At 51.6% G+C, this 20104-nt stretch overlaps 1 protein-coding gene across 2 annotated transcripts; it reads left to right on the top strand.

Moving 5' to 3' along the window:
* Positions 1-4646: 4646 nt before the first annotated feature.
* Positions 4647-17181, top strand: LOC119097084 (chromatin complexes subunit BAP18). Of its 2 annotated transcripts, XM_037220120.1 has the most exons (6): positions 4647-4830; positions 6833-6930; positions 7095-7166; positions 9997-10091; positions 14017-14118; positions 16624-17181. In XM_037220120.1, the coding sequence occupies exons 3-6, from the start codon at positions 7149-7151 to the stop codon at positions 16814-16816; spliced, it is 408 nt and encodes a 135-aa protein (XP_037076015.1). In that variant the 5' UTR covers positions 4647-4830; positions 6833-6930; positions 7095-7148; the 3' UTR covers positions 16817-17181. The 2 variants fall into 2 exon arrangements, with proteins under 2 accessions (XP_037076015.1, XP_037076014.1); XM_037220119.1 differs by lacking the exon at positions 6833-6930 and having other exon boundaries at positions 4650-4830.
* The last annotated feature ends 2923 nt before the right edge of the window (positions 17182-20104 follow it).

Here is a 20104-nt window from a genome sequence, read left to right as displayed (position 1 = left end):
AGCAGATGACATTTTTTCTTTTGTCAATTTTGCATCTATAATTATAAATTGGTCGTCACGTATGATGCATTTATAGAAGTCGTGACCGTGACCTTTCTTGGCAATTTGAGAGCTCAGTCGTTGGCAGTTGGGACGTGCTGCTTGTTTTATAAGAGCCGTTTTCACTCTAGCGTTTATTGGACTGACCCGAATTCACCACTTTCACTCGCTTTGCTTATAATCATTTGCATGCAATTCACAATGACTTTCCAAGGGCCAGTTAAAGTCATTACCTTGAATCATTGGCGCCTCATCACTAAATCACTTATCTCATCCGAGCAGCCCTGCCATGGCCTATAACTGCAGCTGGAATATGTGTTCAGTGCAGCTAGAGTATCCCCGTTTAGTGAGCTTGCTCAACTTTGCGCTGCATTGGCTAACAATTATGTATTGGGCATTACACTTACTGGGGGAGGAGTAAACACGGGCTTTATTGGGATTTGCAGTTTTCAGTCTTTTGGTCGTCGCACTTAGTATTCAGGCCCACGTTTATCACGGAATATGCGTTTTAAATTCCCTCTTAGAAAGAGAACACGACGCATGCCGGCGCGCCCCACTTATAAAGCACCAGAGACTCCGTTGACAATATTAGCGCCTAGGGCCATGGTGCAACCAGAATTTGAACCCAAACCTCCACGTGGGAGTCTAAAGTGCTCATCACTCGGCCATTACGCCCCCTCGCTTTGAATAACGCCCCAGCATTTATCTGCAGTGTTTTATCACACTGTTTTATGATGTGATGCCTAAAGTAACAACTACGTTACGTGGGCTGAGACCAAGCTACGTCAAACGCACGCATTTGATGGTTAATGTAACAAGGTTTATCTTAATATCTTTCCGCACATCGATATGAGGCCGATGCAGCCTGATAGCCGATGCAGGAAGTCTGCACTATCAGGCGTTGTTTGTTTCGTTCCCGATTGTAGCACGCTTAATCTTGAGATGAAAAGGTAGCGGGATTAAACACAAGGCCTAACCCACATAAGCTTATGTGAACAACCGCGTACATTCCGAAAAAGCGCCGAACGACACAAACTGTTACCTGAAAATCTGCTACCTGGTAAGAAGGGCCCACATCAGCTGAACTTAAGCAGATGTGCAGTTGTAAAAGGGCTACACAGCTTTTTGAGTTCATCCGCTTCCGCGATGTGTACTTCAATGTCGGCAGAAAACTGAGGCGGTGCAATCACGGCTAATAAGAAAACTAGTAATGGACAACATCATTTATAGGTAGCGCTGGCGCGTTTTTACCTAAAAGCAACCCAATAAACTCAAATGATCTAAGAACTACTTTTGTTGCATGCGGGCTTTGCATGAACTGCCAGTTAGTGAGCACCCATTGGCATGGCTGGTGATTATCAGCAGCTATGGCGGCTTATCAGCACATTCTGCCATGATTGTCCCCAGTTATGGGAGCACTGACAAACGTGAGACACCAGCTGTCTCACGTTCACGTCTCACGCCTGGTTCGCAAGCTGGTGGCGACCAAGGCTGAGTGGTGATGGCAGGCCGTCGATGGCAGGCAATCAGTGAAATAAGTCAGTATTAGTTGGCAGTAATAGCACCACAAAGTGTTGTTGACTGAAATGTGGTGGTGGAACAGGAAGAGGAGAGATAAAATCTATATTTGTCGTGCTGCTGCAGCTGTTCATCTGTCCAGAGGACAACCTAAAAATCGAGAAAAGGTAACCCAATCTTCTCTTTGAAAAGTACGAATTAGTTACGAAAGACATTGCGGACCATTATTTCACCATGGTCGTTCTTGCGCGGCCGCGTGGTGTTACTCGCAGTGGCCAACGCCGTTCGGTTTTCTGGAAACCACAACCCGACGACCGCTGTCCTTGCTCCCGAGATTTCGGGCACGCAGGCTCAAGCCTTTTGATGCAATTTGTTTCACTAATCGATTGTGCAAAAGAATGAAAGTTGTCCGGAAACACTGGATGGCCTTGTTCGGTTTAAAGAGAATGTTTCACATTTGAAGACACTGAAGGTCTGTATACTTTTTAAGTAGAAAAGACTGCTCTAGACAGCCCAATTCTCTGTTTAGTCCACATGCTCCCCGATGCGTCATGGTTTGATTGCGTGGTCGTACTTTGCGCAACATTAACTGAGAGCCAATTGACTGCCGTTATATCTGAGAATCGCGTTCACCAAGGCCAGATATGAACGCCTCGACAGTTGTATTTTTCTTGGCCTTGATTGCCGCACGGCTTATGGAATGGCAGGATTTGAACGACGTTATTGTGACGTCATGAATACCAAGGTGCCTTTGAAATACTTTTCCCGATGTGCCTTCCCCGCATTTTCGCGGGAGTATAGCTCAGAAACCAGAGGGGCTTAGTTCTTAAGAAGAGCAAGATTGTGAACAGCATCGAACGGTCTTTAAGATGGTTATTTCAGTTCAAAACCTCATACTAATGCGGAACACTACTTTCAACTTACTTCGACCCACCCTGTTCAACACTAATGAGACCTCTTGTTTCCTTCCACGCAAGGGGCCTATTCAGTAGAACAATAGGGGGGGGGGGGCACACTTTTGTTCTCGGTCGGAGCTGAATGGCCATTTAGTTCCACCGCGGGTTGCCTTCCAGCTGCCATTCTGGCGACACGGGGCGGGATCCCCTTGTCTATCCGGAGACCCTTAAAAGGATACATCATATCCCATATGTCCCATCCTGACGTGGGAGGCCTTCTGACCAGCGTAGTTGGCCCCGAATCGGCGTAAGAACCTCATTGACATAACGACATCCCTGCTCGTCGCAGGCGGCCCAGTAATTGGCGCATAGACTCCAGCTCGGCTGAACGGGCCCGTGCTGGACTTGGGTTGGAGAGCCCGTCGTTCAACACTGGGAGCCCTGATTGACACAGGACTCTTTCAGTGTCTCGATTTGAACACTCATCATAGATCATGTTTCCTTTCATTGTCAGAGGACCCCAATCAGCGTAAGAAGTCCCTGTCATTCGGGGTCCCGCTCACGTCACTTCTGAGCAAATGTTCCCCTGGCTGATTCGAGACTCCTCGTTGAGACGGAACACCCTGCTACACAATGTGTGCCCCTAACTGATACAGAATACCCGCATGATTGCAGAGGCGCTGACCAATGCAAATCGCAGGCCCGGTTTCGTCTCTGCTTTGGAAATGGGCCCCAAGAGCTTAGACGGACACTGAGCCAACTGTTTGGTGTTCGTGATCTCTGGCCGAAATGGAGGAACGTTTGTCTCAGGAGTTCCCAATTGGTGCAAGAGGCCCTCTGCCCTATGGGCTGCGGCCCTTAATGTGACCTACAGTCGTCCCTTCCGGCCATTCAGCCTCCCGATCGGACCCTTGATCTTTGGTCCCGAGGGCCCTCGGGTCTCCCTTTGGACTTTCTCATACAAAGGCAGTGACCGATTCGGGGCCACTAACCGACACATGATCCCCTGTTAGGCACTGTGAACCCCTGACCAACACAGGGGCCCAACCATTGTTTTGGGGACCCAAACCAATATAATACGTGGCCCCGGCCCTGCTTTCGCGAGGGAAGTGGGCCCCTAGAGTTCAGACTGACAGGAAGCCAACTGCTCGGTGTTCGCGATCTCTGGCCGACCGAGACACCGACATTGTTACAGGGGATCCTCAAACGCTGCAAGAGAAGCTCTGGCTGATATTTCAAGTCACGACCCTACGGGCTGCGATTCTTTATATGACCCGGTCCTTGGAACCCTTATGGCCTCCAACCACGCCCTCGATCGTCGGTTCCACCGGGCCACCCGGGCCCTCTTTGGACCTCATCGTTCACTGCCCTCGGTCGGTTTGGGGCTCGTTGCCAACACGGACCCCCCTGTAAGGCACTGCGGGCCCCTAACAGATACAGGCGTTTCGGCAAGTGTAAATCGCTGGTCCCGGCTTTGTAGATGATTAGGAAGTGGGTCTTCAGGCCCGTACCGACATGGAGCTGTGTGGTTTTGGTGGTGCCTGACCGACACATAGGCCCATATCGACTCAAGAGTTCCCAGATCGGTGCAAACAGCCCTCTGTCATTTGAGGGCCCATCCCAGAGCACACCGGGGCCCCTGAATAAGACCCGACCAACTCTTCGTGTCCTCAAGCCCTCCAATCGGGCTCTTAATCGGCGGCCCCGGTGGCCCTCCAGGCTCCTTTCGAACCTCTTCGAACAGTGCCTCCTGCCGACTCGGGCCTCTTGCCAGCACAGGGCCCCTCAGGCGCTGTGGGGGCCCTGATAGACGTTGAGGTCCCGACCAATGCAAATCGCCGGCTCCTGCTTTGTTCCTGCTTGGGGATTCGTCCCTCGAGCCACCGATATGGAGCCGACTGCGCGTTATTGGTGATCTATCGCCGACACGTGGGAGGAGGGGGTACGTGCTCCTATCACTATGATATTTTCCCCACGTCGTCGACTGCATTTCGAGAAAACTGGAACAACTGATCAAATCGTATAGTCTGATGTAATATAAAAAAGATTGTAATATGAAGAAGATATTACGAAAAGGTGGAATACTCCCTTTAAAACGTGCTGGGAGAGAGAAAACAAACCGGAAAATCAAGAACTGTCATGACGTTTTGCTGCATTGGTTCCAAATCGGACAAGGCGATTAGAATCGGACTAATATGAAAATTGACGCATCTAAGGCGATATATGGTGCGATTGCGCGGCCTTGCCTTCCCCATGGTTTTCCTGCGGTAGATCGCTTTGCGCTCATTTAAGCAGGTAAAGGCGGCCTTAGCTCGTGTTAACGCGGTTTGCGCTGAAGTGTGAGATGATATATTAGACTTGGGGTCTTCCGGCTAAGGTAAGGAATTTGGAGTTCTTCACAGCCCTTAAAATATTAAGAAACTTGTACTTAAAGTGCTGACTTACGGCATATAAAGCGCCGCACGCAACGAAGCTGATCAGCTCGCTTTAGCAGAACCGCCCAACTTTGAAATCATGCAACCCAAACGACGTCATTGGCACCGCAAATCATGAGGGGAACAATTATCATTATTTCGTGCTTTGGGCCATTGCTGCACGTTATGCTGGTATGATAGGTTCTGCATCATTTTCACAAAATTACCATAAAACAGTGCTATAATTGTGACATTGAGGTGGTTCACTGGTGTGTCATGGGACTTTGCTTAATGAATTTCTCTTCAAATTGTGCATGCACTTTTGCCAGAGAACAATGCCATTAAAGAACCAACAATATTTTTTGGATGCAACCAAGAGGGGCCTGGGAACTTTTCCCCCATTGGGTTCACAGTTTTCTATTTAGCACCATATTTGGCTCCAGACAGAAGGTCAATAATCAATATGGCAAGCTACCATCTAGCTTGAGTGCTGGAATGTTACTTACAGACTGCAACAAATATAACTGCAATACTGCAAACAGTAAACACCAGTCTCATCATGTCCAGCATAGCAGTGACATGTAGCAGTGGCACCCAATGAAAAATTTAAGCATGTGTATACTTGTCAAATCCAAGTGCTCGGTGTTTGGCACACAGTTGCCACCAATGTTATGACATGGAGAGCTGATGTTTCAAGGAATTTGGACATTGTGAGGGTAATTCCAGGCAAATGATATGAAACATGCAATTTGGCCTGACCTGGACAAATGCATGGGAGCATGAGGTTCATCCAGCACAGTGGATGGATTTTTTTCTGCAGACTGGGCTGGAGGCAGCCAGTTTGGCAATATTCACCCACTTTGGTGAAGTGAGTCAACATTTCTGTATGCTGTCACATTTTTGACCTCTTATGGCATAAATTATTCATAACACATGGCTTTTGCAAGCTGCCTGTCAGGCTGTCAGCATAAAGGTAAAACTGTGAACAGTGCATCTGCATTAACTATTCAGAAACAATGATAAAAGCCCAAACTACCAGCATTCATGCATACATCACAGGGGTTGCACAGTCAAACTAATCATGTGCACCACAAGGGCTTTCTTTATTTTCATATTCATTAAGTTGACCACTTGGTTGGCTATCAATATTTGTTATGCTATGGTATGCCAGCTTCAGGTTCACCACCTGTTGCCACACCTTTCTCAATATTAATCCAATCACCATCAAACTTGACATTGGTAAACCCAGCATCACAGTCCCTGGGGCTTAGCAAAGTGGTCTCATTGGTCAGATGTCAAGTGACTATGGGGTAGCAGCTAACAAACTGTGTGTGTGTGTGGAGGCTGTCAGACATAATTTTGATAGCATGATTTCATATGTACCTCTTGCACATCATGCCAGATGAAGTTTGGAATGAGCTTGCCTGTTCATTGAGCAGTTGTCAATCTTACTTTGAAACAATGTCATCTGTTGTCATGAAATTTGGGTGGTAGTTTGAGGCATGTGTTAGCTCTGGAAATGGATCATTCCAGTTGACCACGGCATTATGTGTTGTGTTGCATTGTTGATAAGACAAGCCTCAACCTTAGAATGTGCTCCTTGTTCTTTTCGCCCAACATGTGCCAATGAGCATTGAGCAGGCTTAGGCCAACCCAGCATTTAGGTGCCCCTGGCTTGAAAAATCAACAGGGTAGGTTAAATGGCTGGGTTTTTGGGCCAAGGGAAACATCTTTGCAGTCATTGGAATGTGATGTGTTTGGATGCTACTAAGAGGCAAGAATTTGGGAAGTATCAGCTTATATTTGTGCCCTGCACATACATCTGGATGAATTATAGAATTCTGGACCCCATTGAGGATTTGGTTTCCTGATTGCTTAATAATAAAGTGTGATAGAGCTGGATGCTGTTCTAATTAGGTTATTTCATGGATCATTGGTGTCTCAGTTTTGTGCTTCTGTTGCCAGTTGATGAAACTGAGAAATATGATATTGCAGTCCCTAGAGTAAAGTGAAAAGCTGTGAAGTCACAAATCATGGAAAACTACTGACTGATATTCATCAAGGTAAGGAATATGCTGCAACCCCCAGAGTGTAGTGATGGCAACCACAGATGCAGCACCCACAGGATGCATGAAACATGATCACAATCCCTAACAATGTGTTTGTTCCCATATTGTTACATGTGGCATGCAGCCGACATAATTCAATGCAGCTCTTGTTTTTGCAGGAGGAATTATTCAGCAAGAAGCATCCAAAACATTTTGTTGTGTGACCCAGCAACATGAGTTCTGCAAGCAAGGTACTGCATGATATTGTTGACTTATACTCAGCCTTTTCACATGCTTAACCAAACTGTGTATTTGTTTTTTTAGCATGAATGTGCTATGCATAATTACAGTTCATCAGTGTGCCCAGTCACGGGTCTCCCCCACCCTTTCCTGATATTGCACGTGTCTTCTTCATTAAGGTGTAATTATTTCAAAGCAGCAACTGCCTTCTATGTAAGGCATTATTTAACACAATTGCAGACATTGATTGATTGAACCCTGCAACAAGCATGCGAACCGACATGTAAACGCCACACAACAAACACTATTCAAGCCAAATGCCCACTCATCACATTGTCCGCCACTAAGGAAAGGGAAGATCACATGACGCGACTAAAAGCGTCTGCGCACTGCGTGACACGTGACGCAGTACGTCATCAGCCGGCACTTGGGCAGGGACATAAGTCCAAGCGATCCGTGACCAGTTTCCATTATGCATGGCACAGGTCTAGTCTTTCGGGCACGAGCCGATCAGCGTGTTGGCTTGTCACAGGGAAGGTCCTTATCACTTGCTGCAGAGTCCGACGACTCAGACGACGGCGAATGGTTCGGCTCGGGGGAGGAGGGGTAGGCGTCCCGGACGGGACCTCGCAGACGGGCTCTGCAGGATTCATACCAGCGGGCCCGCGTCCGACCCTGCCCCCACCTCGGCCTTCCCTGGGCGGTAGCTGGCGCCCAGTCTTTGCCGCAGTAGACCGTCGTCCGTCAGGATAAGGCACCTGAGCATAGGAAGGTGTCGCGCTGACCAGCGCTACGGGCGCCGCGAGAGTATCGGATAGAGAGTATCTTACTCACATTCCCGGACGAGTTTCCGCAACACTGCTAATTCAGTGGAGGCCAGCCAGGTTAGGAAAGAGTAGCCATCGGCCAACTCGCGACGGATGAAAACCGCCTTGCATGAGGGGTTTCGTTGGCGGTAGTGGTGCAAAGCAGTGATCTGATGAGCGACCACCCGGTCCGAGACTGCTTCTCGCTGTGTATTTGGCAGCCTCTGAAAGCCAAAGCTTAGAGCACTCCGCTCCAGGTGGTACCATTCATCCTCGCAGATAAATCTACCATAACGAGGAGGTACTGTCCTCGAGACGGCGAGGCCTCAGGTTCCGCGCAAAGTCCGCAGATATCCTCTCAAAATGACGAATGGCATGGACTAGTCGAGCATCAGGATGTGTAGCATTACAATGGGGTGCGTGCATGCAACACGGTACAATTTTGCAAAATTTTCAAAACTTTCTTCAGGGGCCTTTGTGCCTTGCTGCAACAATGTCAGTGATTTTCCAGTTCGTCCAGACTTCCTTTGGCCGCAAAATGACTTTGTAACATTCTACAGTTTGCACACAAATTAAACACTGAGGAGTTGAAGTTTCCTAAAACGGGTTATAACATTTCTTCGATACTTTAGGTTGTTTACTTGTGTTCATGTACTCGATTTTGGCGCTGTCCTTAAACGGAATTCTCCACATTTGAAGATATTGAAGCAAGCATCGGATATGACAGAACAAACTGACTCATAGCTATCGGTGTACTTTAAAATAGAAAATACTGTTCTGGAAAACGCAGTTTCTCTATTTAGTAAATACTGTGACTGACTGCAATGTATTCAGAAAGTAGTAGACCGTCGAACTAGACACTCATTCTGCAACGCGTGCCAAGGCCTCATTAGCTGGCAACTAGCCATACACAGCATACAGCCTTGGGAGCTAGCTTAAGGGCATGCAGCATGCAGCAACGAGAGCGTCCACGACCGCATGCACCAAGCAACCACCATGCAAGTCAATACCGCATGCGACACCCACAGTACATGCACAATCACCAAGGTATGCACATGCAACACGCCACAACACGCTCCTCAACACGTCATTGTTTGATTACGTCATGAAACATTTGTATAGCCTTGACGTACTGCCTAACTAGTCGTGTGAATTGTCCACTTCCTTGTAGTACTACAAACTCGGCGAGACAGGACATTATGGGCTGGAAGTGTCGCTAAGCCAAATGTTGTTGTGTGTTCGTTTTTTAGCATTTTCTCATGATGTTCTTGCATATTTGAATTTGGGATGTTTACTTATGTTTACACCCTCGTTATGGTGTTTTCCTCAAGCTATTCTATTACAACCACTAGTTATGTAACAACTAGCAAGCGAAGAAACCATGCCCAACTTCTTACATGATGTAGCACAAAACGTGCTTCATGGTTGAAGTTTGCACAGCTTGCAACATCGTTAACATTGTTTGAGAGCCGACTAACGTCCTCTTTATTTGGAAATCGCGCTCACAGATCTGACCACACACCAGATCTGAATGCCTCAAGGGTGATTTACATCCTGGCCTTACACGCCGTCTGGCCTGTTGGGTGGCAGGATCTAATGGTGTTACTATGGCTTCATGCATGCCCGAATGGCCTGTAAATTGTCTGTAAGAAAAATGCTGCACATCTTAACTTGCGTGTACCTCAGAAACCAAAACGTTCTAGTTCTGGAGAGGGATAACACTTTTAATGGTCTTGTGACTACTTCAGGCCATTTGACGTAAGCAGGTTCCCCTGTAATCGGAAATCTGGACCGGGCACTTTGTGCCATGCAAACCATGTGAGCACAGAAATGCCACTGGGTATTGCTTGCGCGGTCCCAACATAAAATCATGGCAGCTGTTCTGTCAGCATGATGACGAACTCACGATTCTGCGAGTCGCGAGAGTTTTTTATGGGGTGTTGCATTTCGATTCAGGCTATGGCCTCATTATGAAAGCGCGGTCTTGCTTGAGTGTGGTGGCTTACTGCCTCGCACCATTTCTGTCTTGCCGCAGGTTGGTGAGATTTTCTGCGATGCTGGCAAAGCTTTCAACAAGCTTGGGACTCTTACCATACAACTTCAGCAAGCATCCCAGCAGGCTCCTAACAGGTACTGGACGCGGACTCGAGGGCTGTGTGGTTTCTAGGTTGAATTTTCCTTAGCTCCGTGTAGTGTAGAGTTTTTTTAATGTTCTTGTATATCATGGCCGGGTTATTGTATTTACGGATGCAAGACTCGAGGGTTAATCGCTTGCAGGATAGGGTCTGCCCCCCACCCCACGCCGAAGTGTTGCCTACGTAGACCGTGCGCAAAAACATCGCGAAACTTCGTTCGATAATTATAGAGCGGTCATCGCGACGTTTTGTTAAAAAAAAACATCGCAAAACTTCGTGGTTTTTCGTCATCAGTGTGCTCTCGTTCGTCCCGTCGCAGTTCATATGCAAGTGATTAGCTTAAAATGAATGTTAATGATGAGCTTAAACACCAGCCGGCACACACGTCATTGGTGAGGTACGCCAGGCACGAATAATTCGATGATCACATTTTTCTTAAGCTTGAGCACTTCCACATGGCTATTGAGTGGGCGGCATTCGCGTGATGTTTCCACGGCATCGTTCACTGCCAGTGTTCTTTGAAATGATTTGCATGAAATATTCTGCGCAAGTTCGCGGGTGTCAAGCTCAGAAACAAGAGTATTTTCGGCCTTAAAAGAGGCATGGTTGTGAACTGCACTGAATGTCCTCCAAAATGTCTGTCAGTCGAACACCCCACACAGTTGTCGAACACTCCCTTTAAGAATGCTGCGAATAAAGGATTAGTACCACTGATGAAATACCTCCCATCTCCTTGTACAAAACGGAAGATGTCAGCATCATGAGGGTGCGCGGTGACGGCTTTTTGCATATTATGCATGTTTCTGAAAACAAATATTTTGCTCAGCTGGGGTTAAAAAACAATGTGTTTTAAAATTTCACATGAAATAAAATATCACAAAAAAGTAATAAAAAAAACACGACGCAGGCGGGTGAGTTATTCTCAGTTTGTGCGCTTCCGTTTTCAGATATTTCTGTTCGTTGGCGGTCTTTCGCAACCATATGCCCTTTTGAGCACGACATTATTGCGATGTACGTTGCCAAAGCCCGCCTGCGCTGGGCGGTAATATGCTGTGGCTTCCCATTGACGTCCCTTAGGCTACAACTCGTGGTACTTTCCTTCTTGTCATGAAAAGGTTCGACCTGCGTGAAGTGAGCTTGCGCTGCTTGCGTAAAAACATAATGAATCCTTCCTTGGTCGGTGCCAGTCGTTTACCTGCTATGCACAGCTCAAGCGTTCTAGTGATGCATATGCCGGTGCAGGCAGGCTAAAAAGAAATTGCAAGTTTTCTCACGGTTGCGCACTTGCAGTGGTCAGGATATGAATGCGTTGACACGGCTACTCTGGCCAATTACCGGCTACGCACGCAATCGAACCAACTACTGAACTTCCGCGACCGCCGGATGCGCCCTAAAACCCCAAATCATCATCATCATCATCGTCCGCGACCGCCGCGGGAACCAAACGAGGGGGTGGAGCGTGTAATGGCCGAATGGTTACAGCTTAGAGCGTCGAGAGCGCTGGGCTCCCACGTGGGGGGCCAGGGTTCGATTCCGGTTGCGGCATGGCCCCTGAACGGCAATATGCACACGTCAGTCGCTGGCGCTGCTCAAAAATGGTTCGCGACGCGCGTCGTCACGCTTAGGAGTCATGGCACGGCCGGAATTCGAACCCGGACTCCCGCGTGAGAGCCCGTGCGATATGAGCGTTCAGGGGCCATGGCGCAACCGGGATTCGAACCCGGGGACCCAAACTGACCGGTCGCAGGCCAAAGGTCAGACAGGGCAGACCTTAGCACTAACTTCAGGGCGTACGTCACGATAGCCTGGATCCACAAGCAACTTCATCGTCGGGCTGCTATCATCGCAAGTAAAAGGAAAGCAAACTTCACATTCGTTTAATGTCACCGAACTCTCATAAAATTCGCACTTGGTCTGAAACCTTCGCGGCCAAAATATCATCCGGTGTGCGGCTTGACGCCGTCCGAAGGCGGACCGTGTGCTCGGGACGCACCCGGGGTCACGACGCGGAACAAGCTGCCGCCGGGGCTTTCAACGTGATGGTCGTGTGCAACACCCGCCGCCGCGCGGGATTGCGCAACCCCGCGCGATATCCATGGTGACAGCATGGAATTGTCGGCCGGGTGGGCTGAGCCTGTTCAGTGGGGCAGGCAGAACTGCCTAAGATATCAGGTGGTGGGTGGGCGCTAGTTTGCTTGCAGCGCTGAGTGGGTGCCCCTGGGGAAAGTCACGATCTATCTGCTGTCCATCATTTGGCCATCGTTTTGGGTCCCGCGCTGAATGCCGAGCTGGCGTTATTGGGTTCAGGACGTCACTGTTGATCAATGATCGACATGTGACCCAGTTTGCTATCCTTTAGCGACCGTTATCTGCAAAATGGTTCCGGCGTTCATAAATCGAAAGCTTCGAGGGCCAAGGGTCCATGTTTCTGTCTCAGTAGCCAATTAGATACAGCCACGGACCACCAACCTTCCAGGCGACGAGGAACGGTCCCCTATCCCCACCTCCATCGCCCACCCTCCCGAGAGCGGTAGAAACTGCCCCCTCCCCACCCCACCCCCACCCCACCCCCATCTTCAGCACCCACCCTCCCGGGAGCGGTGGTTGTCCTTTCGACCATGGGCCGAGAAATTACGTGGCAGGGACAAAGCTCGTGGTGTTAAAGTGATTGGGTCTGCCAAGAAGTTCGTTTTGAGTTATGTGCCTAGAAACCTTCAGCGTGCTTACTTCCGTGAGTCAGTTTAGTCATCCACGCATCAGTCTGTAGATATATCAGTGGACTTAATGTGCCAATTGCTGTCACGTTCCGCTTAGTCAAGTTCCGCTTACTTCGCGGGGAAGGGACATATGAACGGGCTGACCCTGTCATAAGTGGCGTTGGTTCATCAGTCATCGTTCATCAGTTGAGGCTGCCTTTCCGCGTTAAGCTGTATCGGTACGATACAATAATTCTTCGAAATTTTGACCATGACCATCTAACGGTATTTTCTACAGACGTCTGCTAGCACAGCGTTATCAGATGCTTTGCTGCTGCCATTGTTACGGGCTTTTGGCCAATAGCGGCACGGCCGGATACTAAGTCAAGCAAGAGAATGTTTAGGTGTTTGTACTTTTATGGGCTTGCAAAATGTATTTTGCACTTGAGGATTTTCTGTTAATCGTTGGAAGATGAGTTGATAGACTTGTAATCGACGTATTTTCTATGAAATTACTGAAGCCTTTCGGGGGCAGCTGCGTAAAAATTCATCGAGATGTGACGCGTACCCCGGGCCGTGACGATGTCGGACCTCTATGCTGTCCTGCTCCTGTTGTGTCGATAAAAGCACGGCTGGCGTGGATCGGAAATGCGTGATTGTGTTGGGAGCCTGACCGGCTCCAGCGAAAGGCATCTTAAAGCGTCTAGCCCGTATGCCGAAGCCAGCTGAGCTATTGTCTGGGATGTACGCACTCCACGGTCATTTAAGATAATCTGTGACGTAGTCTTACCGTGGTTCCTTGGTGCTAATAGTCGATCATACTCAAGTGAAAATAGATCTTTATGCATGAAATGTGTTCGCACGTTACATTATAAACACTCCCGGAGTGTCACCGTTTTGCTTGTCGCCATTAGCCCAGTGTGACTCTATGCGGATTATTACTGAGTCGAATATGTGATTAATGAGCGCTGTTTTCCCGCGCCCCATCTGGTCCCATCTCAGTCAGCGCTCCATCTCCTAACCGTTCTGTCAGTTAGAGTGGCGCTCGGTGACGCTGGCTGCGTTCCGCCGCTGCTGTTGGTCGAGGAGACTTTCGGCGACGCCTTCCCCCGTCCGCCCCTTCCGCCCCCGCAGTGAACGCCGGTCCGGCCAGCCGGCGGTGGGACGAATGTGCGCGTGACAAAGTGCCTTCATGACGCGGGGCGCGCCGGCTCTGTGCCGCAGCGGCAAGTGGCGCGAGGAGGAGATCGAGATGCTGCACGGCGCCGTCCGGCGGTTCGCCAGCGACCTGCAGAAGATCAGCGACACCATGAAGTCTCGCAGCGTGTGAGTGCCCGGGGGGGGGGGGGGGGCGGGCGACCGAGGGCGGCTGTGACTCGGGGTGAATCAGACCTGCTGCGAACCGACGGCCGGACGGGGAGGACGGGGCGACCGAGGGCGGCAGTGACTCGGGGTGGATCAGACCTGCTGCGAACCGACGGCCGGACGGGGAGGACGGGGCGACCGAGGGCGGCTGTGACGCGGAGTGGATCAGACCTGCTGCGAACCGACGGCCGGACGGGGAGGACGGGGCGACCGAGGGCGGCTGTGACTCGGGGTGGATCAGACCTGCTGCGAACCGACGGCCGGACGGGGAGGACGGGGCGACCGAGGGCGGCTGTGACGCGGAGTGGATCAGACCTGCTGCGAACCGACGGCCGGACGGGGAGGACGGGGTGGCCGAAGGCGGCAGTGACTCGGGGTGGATCAGACCTGCTGCGAACCGACGGCCGGACGGGGAGGACGGGGCGACCGAGGGCGGCAGTGACTCGGGGTGGATCAGACCTGCTGCGAACCGACGGCCGGACGGGGAGGACGGGGCGACCGAGGGCGGCAGTGAGTCGGGGTGGATCAGACCTGCTGCAAACGGACTACATCTATCATTCGGACGGCCAAACCCGAGCGTCATTTGCCGGGCCCGGTGAAATATGGTTTTCGATACCGTAAGATTGTATTTCGACCAGTGGGACCGTTTCGTTCCGTGTCGTGTGGAAGCTTCTCCGCCGGCCGCCGGGATACCATTAGTGGTAGTGCCAACCTCGACGTCACTTGCGGTCTGCGGCGTCAGGCGGGCCGCTGAGCCCCGACACGTGATCAATGCCGGACCCGGGGCTTTCGGGAATCGTCTCAACTAAGTCGATTAGGTCACATATGAGTCGCATTCAGTATCGAAGTCATCCATTTAAAAAGACTGGATGTTCGCTCGTAACCAAATGAACTTGATTCAACTCCGACTCAAAATATTTGGAATTCGGAAATCTTTGACCTAGTCAAAATGAATCGATACTCAACTGGATTAAAAACAGCCTAAAAAGAACTCAACGCCTTAGCCAATATGATTCGTGCAATTCGGCGGTCACCTAAGTCACAACTTGCGGATAAACCAAACGAATGACTTTGTAACAAGACACATGATCTTGAAAAAGTGTCTGGTCTGGGAACCGCCCCCTAAAACAGACTGCTTGTTGTGGAAACTGTAGGTGCTGAATTGGCTTGGTTTGGTATGCATTGGACATGTCGGGTCATGTTGGGCTTTTCTACTCCGGTTAGTTTAGGTTAGCCTTTGGCGTTTCTGCAGATCATGCTGAGTAAGGTTGTAACTCATGATCACATTTATATCTGTCAATCTCTGTCCGTAACATCCCACATATCCCTCCCGGCGATATTTACCCTGGACGTTCCCGTAACGTAGTAAGAGGCGCGAACGTGCCCGAGTTCAATTCTTGGTTCTGCCGTGGCCCCGGGGCGCTAATATGACGACCGAAGTCGCTGCCGTTCCATAAGATGGTTCGTTGTGAGGCGCGCCATGTGACTCGGACTCCAGGCCCTGAAACTTGGTCTCGGACTCAGTGAAACCAAATGGACTCGGACTTGGACTCGATTTCGAGATCGTAGGATGCGAAACACGGTACTATTCAGATTACGGATCCTCCCTCAAGGTGCCATAACTCAGATTCGTTCGTCGGTGGCACTGAAAGCCAGCGGCGCAAACAGCCTTCAAAAGCTGTTATGTTGGTGTCGGTCTTGAGGGCACGGCCCCAAGCCCATTCACAGACTGCAACACGTTTCCGGACGCAAATGACGACGGCGGTGGAGCTGGCGACGTTAAGTGACCCGGAGAAAAGCCACACCACCGCCCAGATGGCGCCCTGCCCGCAATCAGGGCTGCCCCATCACATACAGTCGTGATAAGGCGCGGCGCACCAGCGACGTCGGCCCCAGAACCGCGGCGGGTCGCGGCTCGGAGCGCGTATCATTTCGTGTTTATGTGTGTGCAGTGTCGAACTCCCAGGCCGCGAGTGAAATGCCGGTCGACAGATTGCTTTTTTCCCAGCTCTACGTTTAACGGAACTCCGGCGTCCCGACGTTTGACGTTTGTTTGTCGATGCCGGTTGTTGTGCCGGGCAATGCCGCGCCACGTCCCGCCCGGCTGAGCTGCCGCCTGAGCCCCGTGTACAGGGCGTGCCGAATGTTGCGCCCCTTGTGTGACCCACACCCAGCGCTGGCGGATGACGGAAGCCCTCGGAGCTGTGACAGCCTGACCAGTCAGCACCGAACCCGTTCAACCCATCACTGGACCCGTTCCTTTAACCGGACCCTTTCAACCCATCACCGGACCCTTTCAACCCATCACCGGACCCGCTGATCACCCGGCGCCTGGCGTACTCTCGGCCTTATGCGGCTTGCCCGTCACCCTTCCTGGCCATCGTCTGGCCGTTCTCTCACCTGCCCTTCCACCAGTTGAACGAAGCTGACCGGACATGACCTGGTCGGTCCTGGCCCTCCCCGCAGGAGCCAGATTCGGAACGCGCTGAAGAAGAAGGCGTTCGACGAGGCGGGCATGCAGGCCCAGGCGAGCGCCGGCGCCGCCAAGCTCTCCGCCAAGTCGGACGTGACGCTCAACATGCTGAATGCCGCCGAGTCGGAGGTCGACGTCGAGGAGATGGGCCACTTCGACGGCCCGAGCGAGGAGGTCTCGTCCTGAGGAGGCCGGCGCAGATGGACTGGCGCGCTGCTGGCGGGGCTGGACCGGTCGGGGCGGCGCTGTACGGACCCGGCGCCGCGCAGTCGCTGGGGCGGTCTGAGGGAGCCGCGAAACCGATCGGGGGTGTGGGAACGCACGGTCGACAGCGCCGTCAGCTTGGGGGGCTGGGGAGGTGTTTCATCGTGTTCATCTCAGCCATTGTGTGTTAGGTCTTGTCGGGCGCTCAGTCTATGACTTCGGGCGGACGGAGGCTGCTTTGATATGTCCTGTGCATGGTATCACTCATCAGCGTCATCGAAGGCGGTTTGACATTTTTTAGCTAAGTAAACTTATATGTATTTGGACAATACACTGTTTCGCCTTCATGGTTAGTTTGGTGCGCTCTCTGTTTCGTCTCTCGCGTTGCGCTGAAGGTCGGTGTGGAACGCCGGTTAAAGGGCTCAACCATAGCCGGGTTTGTCAGCGCTCTTATGCAAGACGCTCACCTTGCCGGCCGACCAATTTCGAACACCACTCGCTTCCTGTCCGGCTTCACGGAATACTGAACGCGGCTAATGCCGTCGACGAAGTGTCAGTCAGGTCTTAAAACGAACTGACAGAGCATAAGCCGCTTTCTCGAGCTAAGGCCCTCCGCAGCTTGGCGTTTCGCGAGGGATCGCTCACTCCGTCCAAAGCGTCTACTTTTCCTTTCCTGACTAGGCCCCCACCAGGTGGTACGCATGTGACGCCGTAAGATCCGTCAGTTTTAAAAACAAGTTAAAATGCGCTGACGATAAACCCGAACACCCCATATTGCCATCTGAAGTCAAGACATGTCTGTACTGTTTAGAAATAGCCGTCAGCGTTGTGCTGCGAACTAATGCACAGCGCATTCCCGGAGAAAGCATTAAGTTGATGAACCATGCCAGCTAGTGAGCCCGGATGTCTTCATCGACGCCGGCGATTGACGAATTTTTGGTGACAGCAGCCCAGTCTGTTCTACATGATCGGAGTGCTGCGACGCTTCGCAACAATGGCGAGAGCCGACCTCTCAAAAGAACAGTTGGGAAAGAGGGGGAAGGTCTCCCGGTCAATCTCAGTCGGGTTCTTGTCCCCTTCCGCGAACGGTATGCAAGAGTGCGGGAGTAGCCAAACAAGTTGGCACGGAAGGGGCGGACTTTGCAAGTGACACGCAAGCGGCAAGCGACATATTCGCAGGCTCCGAATTATGTGTTGGTCATGTTCCAAAAGCATACAGGGAAATTTACGTTACTGGTGCGGATGCTTATGCCAACTGGAAACTCAACGTTTGCACACTTCTGGCTTGATGGGCGAAAATGTGTGGGATTTCGGGGCGTCCACACTTTCCCGAGACAAACATCCGCGTCCGTGAATCCTCGCATCCTCTCAAGCGTTGACGGCGTGCACGGCGTTTGACGTGCACTTCCTGGCTACATCTCCAGACACGCGCTGCACCCCCGTCCGCCGGCGGCGAACCCGGCGCCAGCGCCAGCTCGCATTCCCCGGTGGCTGAGTGGCTGGCACCGGCCGCGACCGGCGCCGACGGGCCAGCCCGGCTGGGGGCTCCGAACCCCACGGGAGCGAACGGGGACCAGGGCTAGGAGGCTCGCCGGTTCCCTGATATGCCCGATGGTTCTGCGTCAGGCTCGAGTTCCGTCCGTTCCATTTCCCAGCAAGGGGAGAGCGGCGCCCCGATCCCGGCGCCACTGAGCGGGCCGGCAGGATCGCACGGCCCTCCGCGGTGTCTCGCTTGATATGACTGGAAAGTTGGCTGCTGTTAAGTGGGCGGTCTAGGGGAATGCTGTCCACTCCTGCCGACACTCGTTCGTGCACCAATTCTCTTTCACAAAGAGCATTAGGTTTGTAATAAAAGAGCACTTAATTGTCCCGCCATGTATTCCATAAACAACGTTACAGAACACCTTCACATACATCACCAGGTAAAACACGTTGCGTCGTTATCCGTACATGTCCTAAAGGAGCGTGAAACGCTACAGGTAAATGGAAATGCCGGTTAGTGAGACCATTAAACAGCTTGAAATCATCCGGACGCAAAAGCAGCTCGGGCACGCCTTTCGTTCTCCTGGCAGGCAGTCCCGCTTGTTGACCTACGAGCAATTTCTCGGAGAATGCAGCCCAAACAATGCTTTTAGCCCCCAGCAGCCCTGCCCGTTACACGCAGACTGCATGCGCGGACAGATAACGCACAGGCCCTTCAGACGCAGATCAGCGCAGTCGGGCGGCGCGCGTCCTGGCCGTGCGGCCCAGATGCGTGGCCAGGTTTTTGCCATTGGGGAGCAAGGGTTTGGCAGGCGTCACCCTGCCAGGGAGAGAACTTCACCTCTGGCCCCTTGATTTTGATTTTCTAGTCGGATTTAGCCCATTCTATGTTACACGGGACCTTATTTCAGGCCATCTAGAGCCTCGCGGCCAGTGCAGAGGCCCGTGTCAAACCTGCTAAAAACGTAGAAAGCTTATTCCTCACTACCGCATTTCAATTTCTCAAGAGAAGTGTTCGCGGATAGAAACTCAGGCGCTCGGACCGCCCGCCCTTTTGACGGTCCAGGAAGCCACCAACTCTGAAAGGGACGGAGTAGCCGCCCTTTCGCTCCCTGCCCCAGGTGCGCCCTTGAGGCGGCCGGATCCTGACAGACTGCTGCGTCTTATGCTGGCGTCTGGCGTGCGGCGCTCCTATCCGCCACGCCACCGACAACGCATTATCGTCGTCCTGTTCCGGCTGATGCTCTAAGCCGCGGCTCGTCAGGGCAACCAGATCCGCACGGAGTCCATTCTCCAGCCCAGTATTACGGTTCAGCCGCTGTCAACTGATCAGGTAAGAAACCCAGCTAATCAGAGACGGCGCCGTGTCTGTCCAGCTTACACGACGGCGAGCAAATGGACGCAGGGACAGCGTGAATGACAGAGCCAAATTGCTGCTAATGCTGGGAAGTCACCAACTGACATGATGGCAACGCAGCTTAGCTTAAGTATGTGACATCGATAACGACGGAGAGATAGCGGCCGAGCACTGACCGGGGTCCCCACACTGCCGTCTCAGCAAATACGCAAATGCTCATCACACGGCCGACAAGACTACGATCGCGAACCGCTGCGTTCCTCATCAGCACTGCTCACTGCCGTGTCGACTGGAAGGGACAGGGAATCCATCCTGTATTCCTTTTGTCTTGAGGCTGACCTCAGTCCATCTGCAGTAGGAAGCGGTTGCGACAGGAGGCGTTCGACCCTGGTCCTCCCCACCAGACGTACTCGAATCAGCTTCCAATATCC

The sequence above is a fragment of the Pollicipes pollicipes genome, unplaced genomic scaffold (assembly GCF_011947565.3).
Source record: "Pollicipes pollicipes isolate AB1234 unplaced genomic scaffold, Ppol_2.1 Scaffold_4295;HRSCAF=5057_pilon_pilon_pilon, whole genome shotgun sequence".
Classification (NCBI taxonomy): domain Eukaryota; kingdom Metazoa; phylum Arthropoda; class Thecostraca; order Pollicipedomorpha; family Pollicipedidae; genus Pollicipes; species Pollicipes pollicipes.
The sequence above is the reverse complement of the archived record's forward strand: the minus strand, read 5'-3'. Positions and strand labels throughout refer to the sequence as shown.

Coding starts and splice junctions, on each gene's coding strand:
- LOC119097084 (XM_037220120.1), top strand. Junction 10,092..14,016: donor TCCCAGCAGGCTCCTAACAG/GTACTGGACGCG, acceptor TCTGTGCCGCAG/CGGCAAGTGGCGCGAGGAGG. Junction 14,119..16,623: donor ACCATGAAGTCTCGCAGCGT/GTGAGTGCCCGG, acceptor CCCTCCCCGCAG/GAGCCAGATTCGGAACGCGC.